Source organism: Pelophylax lessonae (genome assembly GCF_965119305.1).
Source record: "Pelophylax lessonae genome assembly, chromosome: 7".
In the NCBI taxonomy this organism is placed as follows: domain Eukaryota; kingdom Metazoa; phylum Chordata; class Amphibia; order Anura; family Ranidae; genus Pelophylax; species Pelophylax lessonae.
The window spans coordinates 162,494,081-162,507,574 of NC_138774.1; the positions used below are offsets into that span (position 1 = coordinate 162,494,081).

The 13,494-nt window shown below is 36.5% G+C and overlaps 1 protein-coding gene across 4 annotated transcripts in view; it reads left to right on the plus strand.

The window, feature by feature from the left end:
* Positions 1-13,494, plus strand: part of TENM1 (teneurin transmembrane protein 1) — a 1,047,296-nt gene that overhangs the window by 614,315 nt on the left and 419,487 nt on the right. For all 4 annotated transcript variants that reach the window (XM_082262885.1, XM_082262886.1, XM_082262887.1 and 1 more), the window contains 2 exons: positions 5,232-5,431; positions 8,144-8,354. In XM_082262885.1, the coding sequence (XP_082119011.1) occupies positions 5,232-5,431; positions 8,144-8,354 (411 nt within the window). The remainder of the gene's footprint in view (positions 1-5,231; positions 5,432-8,143; positions 8,355-13,494) is intronic.

A 13,494-nucleotide genomic window follows, 5' to 3' on the forward strand; every position in this document is an offset into this window, starting at 1 on the left:
AGATTGCTTTTAAAATTTTTTAATAAGTTTGGATTAGTGAGATTTATGCTGGTAGAAAGAATCTAGCCACAAAAATCAATGTTAAAATAAGTAGAATTTTTATTAAGCATTTTATAAGTTCATACGAGAATACCCTTGAAAACAGTAATAAAATGGTGACATTCTTGCAGAGAAACAATTTTAGTAGCTTATGTTACTGCAGAATTGCAAAGGGAGATAAAAAAAAAGCAACTAACAACCCGTAACAATAAAGCATTGGTATAATATATTAAAACACAAAGGTTTTTGGAGTAAGCCATTTCTCAAGCTACGTTAGGATATGTTATTGAACTTTGTTTTTTTTTTGTTTTGTTTTTTTCATTATATTCCTTCAGCAGCATTTAAAATATAAACAATTGAGCTGATATATAAAGCAAATAGTTAAACCTAATCACTGTGTAAAATATTAATGTATAATCTGTATATTTAGTACTTGACATTAATGACATTATGGATTATTGACGCCTGCTTGCTCATTCACTGCACAGCTCAGCAAGACTTTGCTATTCCTTAATATTTAATACAGAGCGGATTAAAAACACTCTTGAGCTTACAGCTATTGCTTTACATAGCCTTTTATATTTTTCAACATCCACAATAAAATTATTGCAGATACAAATTGTTCTGAGCACTGGGCTATAGATAAGTACATGAAATGTGTCATTGTTCAACTTCTTACCACTTGTCAACTTTTCAGTCTTATTTTATGACTGTGTAAAAAGCCACTAAGATTTGGCTTTTGTGTATTTTAACAAAAATAATGTGCTATTTTCTAGAACAAGCCATGTTGTGTTTATGTAAAGCATACATTTTACAACAAAGGGTTTGGGGTTGGGTACGATGTCTTTATAGCGCACAATGGGACCAGATAACTTCAGTGTAACAATTAAATACAATGTGATAAATTCAGTGTTGGTTTAACAATTTTTTTTTAAAAATCTATTTAGGTTTGACATTTTTGTGACACTTGTATCTAATGTATATGTTATCATGAGATTATTTATACTAGTTATATTAACTATAGTTTGTTGTGTCTTAAATGTAGAAAACTTTATCTTTACTCTAGGCATTAAATGATATATACTTTGTTGATGTGGTTTCATTAATATACTAGGTGTGTGGCAAAAACTAACAGTTGTTTAGTTTGGTAAATATGCAATATTTGTTTTGTCCATCTCTAGGTTCTTTGCCAAAAAATGAATTTGGCTAATGGGACAGACCCAAACGAGCTAGTGGCTTTTTTTCATGCTCTGACCTGGGGAAGCAGTCTCCTCCAAAGCCCTTAATCAGTGGGTAGAAGGCTAGCCCCTAGTTCCTTCCAAAAGCCCCTGTCCTGGTTGGGTCTGTCACAGCTAACCTTAACTGCTCTGCTAAAAATGGCCTGTTTTTTGCAGAAACAAACAACTATATATTGCTGAATACGTCAGAGAAATTATTTACCTTCGTCTTTGCTTACTGAAAACCCAGTTCAGATGTAGTCATAAGAAGTTTCAGTTAGAGGTAGTTAGAGGTAGTCACAAAGGGTTCATCTACTGTTGTGCTCTATTTTGAAACCCTTAAATGCTATAGAAAACCAGTAGAAAAACGATTGTTCAAAGTTTTTTTTTTATATATCGTAAAATATAAAATATACATTTTTTAAAGCTTATAAACTAAAAAGTATATGTGAACCCTCACCTTGTAAAACAACCCATTTTGTTTTTTTGTTTTTTTAAAAGGAATAAAAGGCAAATCTTTTTAGTATACATGTTAAAAACATTCCAAATAGCTTTTTTTTCCTTTTTTTAGAAGTGATCACGTCCTCTGTTTTCAGCTGCATAAGGAGCTCAGAAAGCTAGGGGAGAAACAGCAGCACATCAAACCTCTCAGTGAATGGCTGTGTGCGCGTGTGTGTGTGTGTGTTTGGGGGGGTTCCTTCCAGAACACAGAAAAAAAAAAGAGAAATACTGCATTGTCTTAAAGAATTTTGCTGATCTGTGGAGTTGTACCAATACATACATATTGCTACAATGGTGGACTAGCATATTGTGGACATTTTCTTAAAAGTATGCTAGTGTCATTTGTAAGTAAAGGATTATTTTTACTGGCAGCTAGACATAGCTACTATAGATCATAGTGATCATGTTTCTGTAGTTCCCCAGCCAATACAATAACATATACTAACTCCAAGTTGTGGTACTTTGGTGAGTTTTAAAGTGAGCTGGTTGAAGTTGGTGCTGATGTTTTATTCCTGGTCTCTTGGTGCCTGAAAGTATAACAAACCTGCACAGAACAATTTTAAATCAGCCAAAAATATTTAAACAAATCTTTATTCTTTAGAAGTAATCTTCTGGACATGAAAAACCATAGTAAATGACCTAAAAAGAAAGTGTAACACTGCAGTATTTTTGTTTATTTGCTGTGTTATTTTTTCTTTTTTTTTTGTTGTACAACTATACATATTAGATAAATCATTTTTGAATATTTTTTTTTTGTATACCTAATCCATAGACAGAGGTGTGACTTAGAACTATATATGTGCCAACATCCCAAAACATTATACCCTAGAGCCCAACATAGAGTGGGTATCTGTTAACTTTTTTAGGCACCAATATCAACAAGAAAAATAAATAATAAAAAGTAATGTTTTTATATAGAAAAAATACAATTGCAATATTTTATTGCTACAAGCTAAAAGCATAAATAAAACAATTGTCTGATCTCCACAAAAAATGGCAAAATGCAGGTATTCATTGAGTGGAGGATCTCTATCAAGTGCCACACATCAAACCCATAGAAGACTTAGTAAAAATGTTCCACATCTCTCACATAGACTTTTTTACTTATATCCACATATACACATTTCTGAAAGCCAAACCTAATTCTTCCTTAAGCATACATTCTTTAGCCTGGAAGTTTCTTACATGTCCCGATCCCAACACTAAAAGTACCTTGTTGTTCTACTCCATTTTCTAGAATAAACGGACCTTCTCCAAGCCTCCACCCACCAATGACTAAGTGGGAATTTGATGACCAATAGAAAATGGCCATTCGTTATTCCCAAAGTGTTACCTATTGCCTCAACCACTGGGAATTGTCCCATAAGGTCCTATCCTATTGGTAGCTAACTCTGTATCGTTTAGCAAAGTTTTCTCCTGAAAACTTCTCCTTCTGCTGGAGAGGCTATGGATACATGGGTACTCTCCCACATATATTTTGGGACTGTAAAGGCCTAATCAGTTACTGGAATAAAGTCTTCCAACTTATATCTAGATTCACTGTGATCCTCGCCAAACCAGATCCAGCGCTGGCCTTACTTTATTCAAACATTAATACATTTCCCATTTAATTCTTTAAAATTTTAGTAATCATTTTCATGTCCACCAAGATGCTCATTACCAGACTCTGGATGTCTAACCAAGCACCCAATGTCTCCAAGCTAATTGCTCACATAAACCTAACCCATAATTATTAACAGGGCATGGCTCTCATGACAAGCTCTATGCATAAATTCACTTGAGTGTGGAGTCCTTGGATCTCAATTACATCCCCTAATATTGTTGGTGCTACCGATTTCTATCCTTTCCTCAGGTTATTGTTCAAACAGTAATGCACACACTGCTCAAGCAATCAAAGATGCATCACATTGCTGCAGGTGCTCTCCCCAGCTCACCACTGTTGATAGCTGATATAGAAGATGGCCACACACAGCAGTTAGATGAATGCTTGTCGAAATTCTTTATTGTCACCATGCCAGACAGATGTAACAGGAACAAGGTTGATTCGTTTCACACGAACATATCGTGCTTGTTCACAACACAAGCACAATATGTTTGCGTGAAATGCGTCAACCTTGTTCCTGTTACATCTGTCTGGAATTGTGACCATAAAGAAATTTGACAAGCATTCATCTAACTGCAGTGTGTGGCCATCTTCTTTCTCCATATATCTCAGGTTATTGTTGACGACGTGATTTATTGCCAGACAGATGTAACAGGAACAAGGTTGATGCGTTTCACACGAACATATCGTGCTTGTTCACAACACAATCACAATATGTTTGCGTGAAATGCGTCAACCTTATTCCTGTTACATCTGTCTGGAATTGTGACCATAAAGAAATTTGACAAGCATTCATCCAACTGTAGTGTGTGGCCATCTTCTTTCTCCATATATCTCAGGTTATTGTTGACGACGTGATTTATTGTAAACTTGACTGTTTGGTCCAGTAAAACCCTTGTTACTCTGAGTCCCTCACTGTATGTACAACTTTTATAACAGCATAACTCAATAAAAATGTATTGTTGGAAAAACAAAATTGTCTGATCAAACATTAATTTCTCTCATCAGTGTTTCCACCATATCACACATTAGATACATACAGCATATAGTAGTGGTACCCGTGGAATTGTCCAAGAAAATATCATATGCATTTTGAAACATGTTGGGTTATTTTCTTGGACCATTTCCATGAATACCACAATATATGTATCAAATGTGTAATATGGTGCATATGCTAATGAGAGATGAGTGATATTATTGTTTGATCAGCCAACTATTTTATGTATTTTACCTTTGTAACAGGGGCATAACTACAGGGGTTGCAGGGGTTGCAGTTGCAACCGGGCCCCATGCTCCAGGGGGCCTGTGTGGCTCCCCTGTACACCTGGATAGGAGAGGCGGCGGGGGCAGCATGTAGAGAAATGACTGTCCTCCTTTTTCTTCCTGTAGCTACAGGAGGAAAATGGAGGAGATTGGTTCCTCTGTATGCTGCCCCCGCCACTCCTCCTATTCAGTACACTTGTGTTCTGCTGTCTCTGGGCCCCTGTGTGCTTCCCTGATCCCCCCCCCACTGTGCTCCCTCCCCTCTCCTGCCCTGCAACGAGATTAAAGGGCCCCAGGATCAGTGGGAAGAGTCCCAGACTTGAAGTGAAGGGCCCCGGCCAGGGGTCTGGGTGGGCCCTGCATGGTTTCTTGCACCGGGGCCCTGAAGGTTCTAGTTACGCCTCTGCTTTGTAACAATAAAATATTGTTTTTTTATTACATTGTATATGTTTTTTCTTGTTGATATCGATGCCTAAAAAAGTTCCAGTTACCTATTGTATGTTGTGCTCTATGTTGTTTTTATATATGCATTTAATCTAATCGTTTGAATTTGTATAACTGTGTATACTTACAAATTAATATAACTATTTTTCTGTTTCTGTGTGCAGTTTATCAAAGAGGAAGAGCGATAGACTCTGGTGAGGTGGAAATAGGAAAACAGATTGTGGAGAGTATCCCACCTGCCTTGTTCTGGCGATTCCAAATTACAATACACCATCCCATGTACTTAAAATTTAATGTCTCATTTTCAAAAGATTCCCTTCTTGGCATATATGGAAGAAGAAATATCCCACCAACCCACACACAAGTATGTTTTGTATTTATTTATTTTATTTTTTTTGGTGAGATTCTAGTTTTAGAAGTTACTGATGATGTGGATAATTTTGAGCCTAACTCCATTCCAACTGGAAAAAGTTACTCTCTCTATATGTCTAGTTGAAAATGTATTATGGGGACAGGAAGGATAACTTTGGTTTTATAAATGTTACCAGAACAGGAGGTAAGGGTGAATATTCCAATAGGGACACCTGTTCTGGTGACAGTTGATTTAGAGGGAATTTCCTCTAACTTCTTGTTGTGTCTCCTGAACAGGAAGTGGGAAGAAATCTCCCCTATGGCACACAGATAGCAAAAAAAAACCTGACATGGGCTCTAATGACTAGTAATAAAAGGTTAATATTTATGAATTAATATTTGTCTGATAACAGATAGGTCTCAGATAGGTGGGTGCAGTGTAATTATTCAACAATTCCAAAAGGTATAATAATAAAATAGATTTGCTTATCTTGGATAAAATATATTTTACAGATGATAAACTAGATAAATACAGCATCATTTCAGTCCAGGAGGGTTCTTAACTTTCTAGAAGAAGTTTATGAAAGACAACAATCTTCTTGTGCCAGACACTCTTGATGGATCCCTCTCACTCATGCTGAACAAAGTGATATTAATCCTTTTTTTTTTAGTTTTTTAACCACGTTCAGCAGATGATGTAATCACTTAAAACGTAACTCCACTTTTTTTTAGAAGAAAACATTTCCCTCTGGGTGATTTATGTACATTGAAAGGATTTTAACAAACTTTGTTGCAGATTCCTACCTTTTGTTATTCTGAAGAAATCCCTGTTTGTTCCTCTGTGCCCCTGTGGGAAAGCAAGTCTAATGGGAGTGTTTTCCTAATTATCAATCAGCTGCAGCAGCTGCACAACCTGCATCCCTTTAGATGTGTTCCTATTGGGAGTATCTCACCAAAAATCACATTTTGGCTGCAAGGGATGCCTGAAATCTGTCTTGTATTTTAATGCAGATTTATGGGGAAATCGGTGAGCAGGAAAAAATGTTTCTGGGGGACATTCTGTACACATTCTGTGTACAGAACACCTCCAGGTAGCCATATTGCATTGCATTTTCAGAGAATTACAGAGCTGCAGATTTAAAAGGAAAGGTAAATTGTAATAACATTCAGTTACAATATGACTTGTGTCGCAAATGCATACGCTATGTTATTTTTTCTTCATTTGCTTTTTTTTTTACCCATGAAAGTGGAGTTACCCTTTAAAGAGATTGCAATTTTTTTATAATTTGATTATTGCCTATGTTTAGGCTGGAGCTATGATTGCTGCCCCAGGTTTCCTATTTTAGGGTGGCTGTTTCTCTTGTAACATCCCATGGAGCCACCCGTAAATCGTTTACTGGGGAATATTTATTTAATTGTACTTAATGTATAAAGCAAAAAAAACAAATACTGAGGGTTTAATACTACTTTAAACCAGAACTTCACTTAGTTTTCTGTTTTTATTTTCTTTGACCCAGTACTTATTTGTGACAGATATCTGCTCCACTTCTGCCTAGGCGATCTAAGCAGGAGTTCACCCCCACCCACAACCTCCTAGAACATGTCAAAGGTCCTAGGAGGCTGTTGGTCCTCTAAGAATGTGCAGCTCTACTCATGTATGTGCAGTGGAAAGTCGGTTGTGAAGCATCAGGAAGCTACAACTGGATTCCTACATTCAAAATGGCAGTGCTTGGGACCAGAAGACCAGCGAATACCAGCTAGTGAGGACAGTATTTGTAGCTGCTGACTTTATTTTTTTTTCCAGGGCGAAGTTCCTCTTAAAGATTGTTAAAGGTCACAGCTAACAGTGTGTGTGATTGTGTGTGTGTGTGTGTGTATAATATCTACAATGCAATCTGTTTTTTCCCAGTGTCGTACCAACTTTTAATGCCATCAGCAAAAAATGTATGATCCCCATACCGAGCACACATTCAGAGATCAATTTGTATGCCCACAAACAACGTATGACAGAACGCTTGTTCCTCTTTCATCAACATATCAACAGTCATTGACACACCGATTCAGCATTGCAGAATTATAGATTAATGGTGCAACCAGTGCAGGGCAAAAATAATCAAACCGTCCACTTTCCGGCCCCCCTGTGCACCCCTTTTCCCCACAGCTTGGCCGGCTTCCCTCCTCTCCTGCGAGCAGCTGCTAAGCTAAGGGCAAGGGGATGTTTCAGGATGGAAAGCAGAGGAGGGTAGGTGGTATATATATATATATATATATATATATATATATATATATATATATATGTAATATAATAAAAAAATTGTGAAAAAAATCATTTGAATTTTTTTTGTTTGTGTGTGTGTGTGTGGGGGGGGGGTGATGATTTCAGCAGCCCTGTATGCAACCACAAAATATGTTTTATCATATTATAGTAAGTTTATTCACTCCTAAAACAACTTTTGATGCTAGCATTTATTGAAATTATATGGAATTATTTTTTTAATCATTTAAATATCTTCTGCTTGGTAGGATATTACCCTTTGATCTTTTAGCCCATTTGGATTCATTTAATAAAACTGCATTAAGGTAGAAAATTATTATTAGCCATTGTGTTATTATATAATACAAACTTTCCTTTTGCTGTGATTTAACATTTTCAAAGCTTTTCAAAGTTCAAGTTTGCTCTATAATCAGCTTAATCAGTCGTGAATTGTCCTTGATCTTCACACAGTTTGATTTTGTAAAGTTGATGGATGGGAAGCACTTGATAAAGCAAGAACCAAAAAATGCAGAAAACCCACAGCATGCACCTCGGAGTCTAGTTCTGGCATCCTTACAAGAGACAGGCTTCATTGAATACATGGATCAAGGTACCTGGCATTTAGCATTTTACAATGACGGAAAGAAGATGGAGCAAGTTTTTGTATTAACAACGGCAATAGGTGAGAATTGTCTTTCACACCTCTGTACAACGTTATACTCTTTCAACATGTAGCAACTGCTATCATAGGTATGGTTCATTTCCAGACTTAACTCCCTTCTCGGTACTTTGTATTCAATATTGGGGTTGATTTACAAAAGGAATTGAGCATATTCTATCTGCAAAGTAAAAAAAAAAAAAAACAGGATTTTTTTTTTTTACGATAATAAAAGTCTCAAAGTCAGTACAGTTTCACCTCATTCACTAAGCTAAAGAAAAACTAATTTTGCTAAGTAAAAAATAATTTGCTAAGTGAACAGCCTATACTTCTTTAGTAAATCAAAATGCCTATACAGGTGCTCATTAAATTATTTACAAGTCATTTTACTTAGCCCATGGCAAGTTTAGCTGAGCTAGTTTTACTCAAAAAGGGGATCCAGAAACGTTGTATTTAGTGAGAGGACCAATCTGTGTATGCAGACAATTTACATCTTAACAACATCAAGTTTGCTGTTTTTGCTCAGAAACATTATGCATTAACCCAGATTAATAACTAGTACAAGTCAATAGGATTTTGTTTGGTGTGCATAGGGTAATGTGCAATGCCCATAGGGTAAAACCCATGGGGCTCAAAAAATGCATGACACCAGCTCATCCTTGCCTATCCTGCAGAAATTTGAACTACACCCTGGAGATCCTTATATGTGTACCCTTATGCTTGTTTAATAAGATGGGTAACCAGCCAAATGATCAGACAGAGTGTAAGTGTAACCTGCAGTTTACTAAACAGGTGCAAAGTAAGAATCAGTATTGCAAAATGGGGTCAGATAAGAATACTATAAAATGGAATATAAAACATGGTACACACATGGACTATTCACAGAAATGTCCCTGTAGCTCAATCAGGGTCATTAAAAAACTCCAGTGGAGTCTCACTACTTCAGTGAAACAGTTCAGAATGCAGCCATGTGTTTTATCCTCATAAACAACATCTCCATCAGTAAAGTCCAAGGTAGCTCTGGTAACACAAGAGAACAACTAAAGGGATCAAAGCATAAAGCATCAGAGATACCTTTACTATTTTAGGCATGGTAATTGTAGAAACACAAAATAACCACACTGTTATCAAGAGAATTACCTGATAAAAGTACATTTTTTTATAGATAGCATTTTTACAGATAATAAAAGTACATTTTTTATAGGCATCTAAGATAAAGAGTTTACATTGCATTTGTGTACAATGTGTCTGATACACAGAAGCCACAATCTACTTTTACTACAGCTAGATCCAGTAGGATACTCAAAAGTTGAAGCAGCGTACTCTTGGTTTATTTCCTGTGTGTATGATTGGTCACACAAGATCTTTTACACTTTCCAACAATAAGAAAACTTGCATTTGACTTCTGTATCAAGATGGTTTTGTAATCAACCCCTCACTGAAGAGATTTCATGCTGTGATATTTAATCAAAAAACTATTGTGTGAAAGCCAATCATTGTTCTCACGCCAACCAACATTGTTAGTGTAATAATATGGTATTCTGGGACAAACTAGCTTCATTGACTTACAACTCAAGCAGTTAAAGAACAATTATATAGCCTAAAAGGGTTCATGTCAGAGGTATTGGAACATACCAGCAAGTCAGACTTGATTCATACTGAGAACTAGACAGCACTTGAGATATTAAGCCTGCATTTAGTGAAGCCTAGAATCTGAATGACATGCATTACATCTGAGAAGCTTTCACAGCCAGGTTTCACTTAAAGTGTATCTAGCAAAACCATTTTTTAGCTTCAGATAGAGTGGGAAATGATTAGAACACCTGTCAGGTTTTACTGCCATCAAAGGCTCAGTTGGAGAGATTCCTTCACTTCCTAAAGGTAAAAAGCTTGTCCCCAGAACAGGAAGAGAGGGGTAATCAGCAACACTGACAGCAGTAGAAATGCTTTTGTTAAGTTTGGGAATTCTAGAGGCCTCACCACCTTTGATTGTTGTCTGTTTTCTTGTTGCTGGTTTTTCTTCACTTCTTGACTGAGTAAAAGGCTGTCACCAAAACAGAAATCCCTCAATTAGCTGTAAAACCTGACAGAGGCTCTAACCTTTTTCCTTTCTTTCCAAAAGTAAAAAAAAAAAAGTTTTGAGTATGGATAAACTTTGACATTGCTAGACAATAACAAAATCGTGTGCTGCACTCATCTGAGTGGTCAGAAATGATTGTTACCAATAACAAAAAGAAGTAAATTAAACAAATGTTACAAATCCTAAAGAAAATTTGTATTAGAAGATAGATGGAGGTTGCCATTACTGATTTTCTGAGAATAGTAGTTGATAGTTGGCTTTGGCTTTAATCCTTTTCTCAAACACCACAGAGCAGGAAGGTCAGAGTCATGTCACAATTTCTGATTTTAATTTTGGAAACATATCAGTGCCTCCGAAAGCACTGAATACAATGGAGCAGCGTGAGTTCCAGGACAGTAGCATTCTCAAATGAAGAGGACAAAAACCACAGCTTCCATAGTCTTGCAGCACAAATAAAATTGCTGCACCACCCCCTTTAAATGTGCATCTATTTAATTCCTCAAGTAATATAAACAATTACCAATCTTCTTGCATAAAGTGCCTCAAATAAACATTCAGTCCTTCTTTGTGTCTCTTTAAAATATATACAGTATCTAATAAAAATAATATAATAATAACTTAATAATGTAAACACACAAAAACACTCCTCAAATGTCCACTATGTGCAGCCACTGTAGATCTGAGGGGGACATGCAAGGAAAATAAAAATACAGCATTTTTGCTTGCACATGATTATGATATCTACAAGAGACACAGGGTTGACACCTTGGTTGGTCTTTGCTGCCATTTACAGTGATCTGTGTACCTTCAGCAATTAAACCTCTACTATTTTGCTGTTCCTGCTTAATTGTCAGATCCCAAGCACAGAGGAAATAGTCCCTCTGCATTAGCCCATTCTGGTTTACAATTCACTAACAATTCTAGAGCACCCCACTCCTCAGAGTCTTGAATAGCTCCATCAGGTGTGGCCCCCTCCTCTTCCTTAGCCAGGGAGAAACTATGTAGGATTTGTTTGGGCTAAGTTACTAATATTATTGATAACTTTAACACAGAGGCTGTAAGCATTCTTCCATGCCCTCACCTTCTGACATGCCTGTAGATGTTCCAGTTCCTTCTTATGCAAGTTCTCTCTGAATGCAGATCTCACAAATCTTAAATTGATTACTTTCTTCTAGAGGAGTCCTATTCAGCTCAATATCTGAATTAGTTTCCAAGCCTAAAAAGACCATAACAGCCTTTGATGATAAGGTATACTGCAGATTTAAAATGGAACGACAAGTTTTGTGTACCCACTAAGGATCCAGTGACATCTTGCCAAAAAAAAAAAAAACACAGATTGTATCTGTTGGATAAATATAGGGTTGCAATTCATTGTTTTTGCTTGCAGACCCCTCGATGCAATCTAAAATAGCAGATATGTTGGTTTGTCATACTGGAGTGAATGCACTCCACCACAGTAGAATGCATGCAGGTTAAGGCAAATGACCCACATACAGTCTTAACTGATCATTTAGTTATGGAGCACTTGGAGCTTTTGCTCATAGCTCAACATTACTGCGTGACCATTTTTGCTGACCTTATCCTTTTTATCTCCTGAATGAGTTTCCTGTCCATTACCATTAGGAAAAATATTAATTTACCACCTAAGGGCCTCCATACCGAACACAACCTGACCATACACTGCCTGTACAACTCAGCTTTAGATTTACTAACACTGTGTAATATGAAGACCAATGTAAGCTATGCAAACAATTTATGTCCAGTCAGGTAGACCCTTGCACTATGTAGTTCTTGATTACCACGTGGATGTTCAGACTCTAAAAAAAAAACTTTGGGCTTAAGGTCCATCGAGCAGCTCTTTATGCTGCAAGATGGCCTTGTTTTCATTATGTTTTGTTATGTTGGCCTGTTGGAGTTTTGTGTGCTGTGTTGCCTAATCCTAAGTTAGACTACTTTTGTATGTCCCACTCATATCAAAAAAACTGCTAAACCTGTGTCCCTTAGTGAGCGATTAGGAAAATGTGAATTTTGTACTTACCATAAAACCCATTTCTTGAAGCTTGTTAAGGGACACAGGTCTAAACTCTCTGTTTTTGTGATCTATTCTTAAATACTGCTTTTTTGCAAAACTAGAGCATGCTGGGTGGGGGTGGGGGATATACCTGGCTGCTGAGTGTTAAAATCCTCCTAAAGACAACAGTATAACTAAACTTTAAAGAATAACTATCGCTCCCATGTCCCTTATTAAACTTCAAGAAACTGATTTATGGTATATACAAAAATCTTGTTTTAATGCTGAAGGTAGGTAAGGAAAGTTATAACCTTTTAAAATAATAAACTTTCTATATCTCAATTTACCTCATTACTTGTTCTGACCAACATCTGTCACCTCAATAGGAAGTGTCAAGAACTATTTACGATGAAAAACCAGTCAGCAATTAAAACCCTAAAAACAATTAAAGTTTCCTTACCCATTTGCCCCCACCCCACCCCCCAAGTTAAAAAATAGCTCCCCCCTCCCAAATATCCATACTTACACAGCTCTCTGATCTGAATCTTGGTCTCATAAAAGACTATGGGGATCTACTGTGCTTGCCAGCAGAAGCTGGCACAAAAGATGTAAAAATTGCTATGGTCAGAAGTCAGTAAGTATGGAGCTTTGGAGAAGGGGCTATTTCAGCTCAAAGGCATTTTTTAAAGTAGGTTTTACTTACCCTTAAAAAATGTTCATGAAGAATTATTAAGCTAGTTTAAGAATAAAGTTAAAAAAAGTTAAAAAAAAAGTTTTGGACAACACTAACTTTATGGCATTGTTTTTAACTGAAAATCATAGCATGTACACTCCTTCCTGTGCATATAGTCACTACAATACATCAGCTGAAAGGATAACAGGTATGAAATTGTAGGTAACAAAAGCTATGTTACCCTTCCCAATCTAGATATTTAGTATGTCACCTTAATGCTAGGTGAGCATATGAATTGGAATTTCAAACAGGAGTTCATCTTTTTGCATGTGTCAATTGTATGCCACCTAGGGGTGCCACCTAATTGGTGTTATACAAACATTACCACAATGCATCTGCT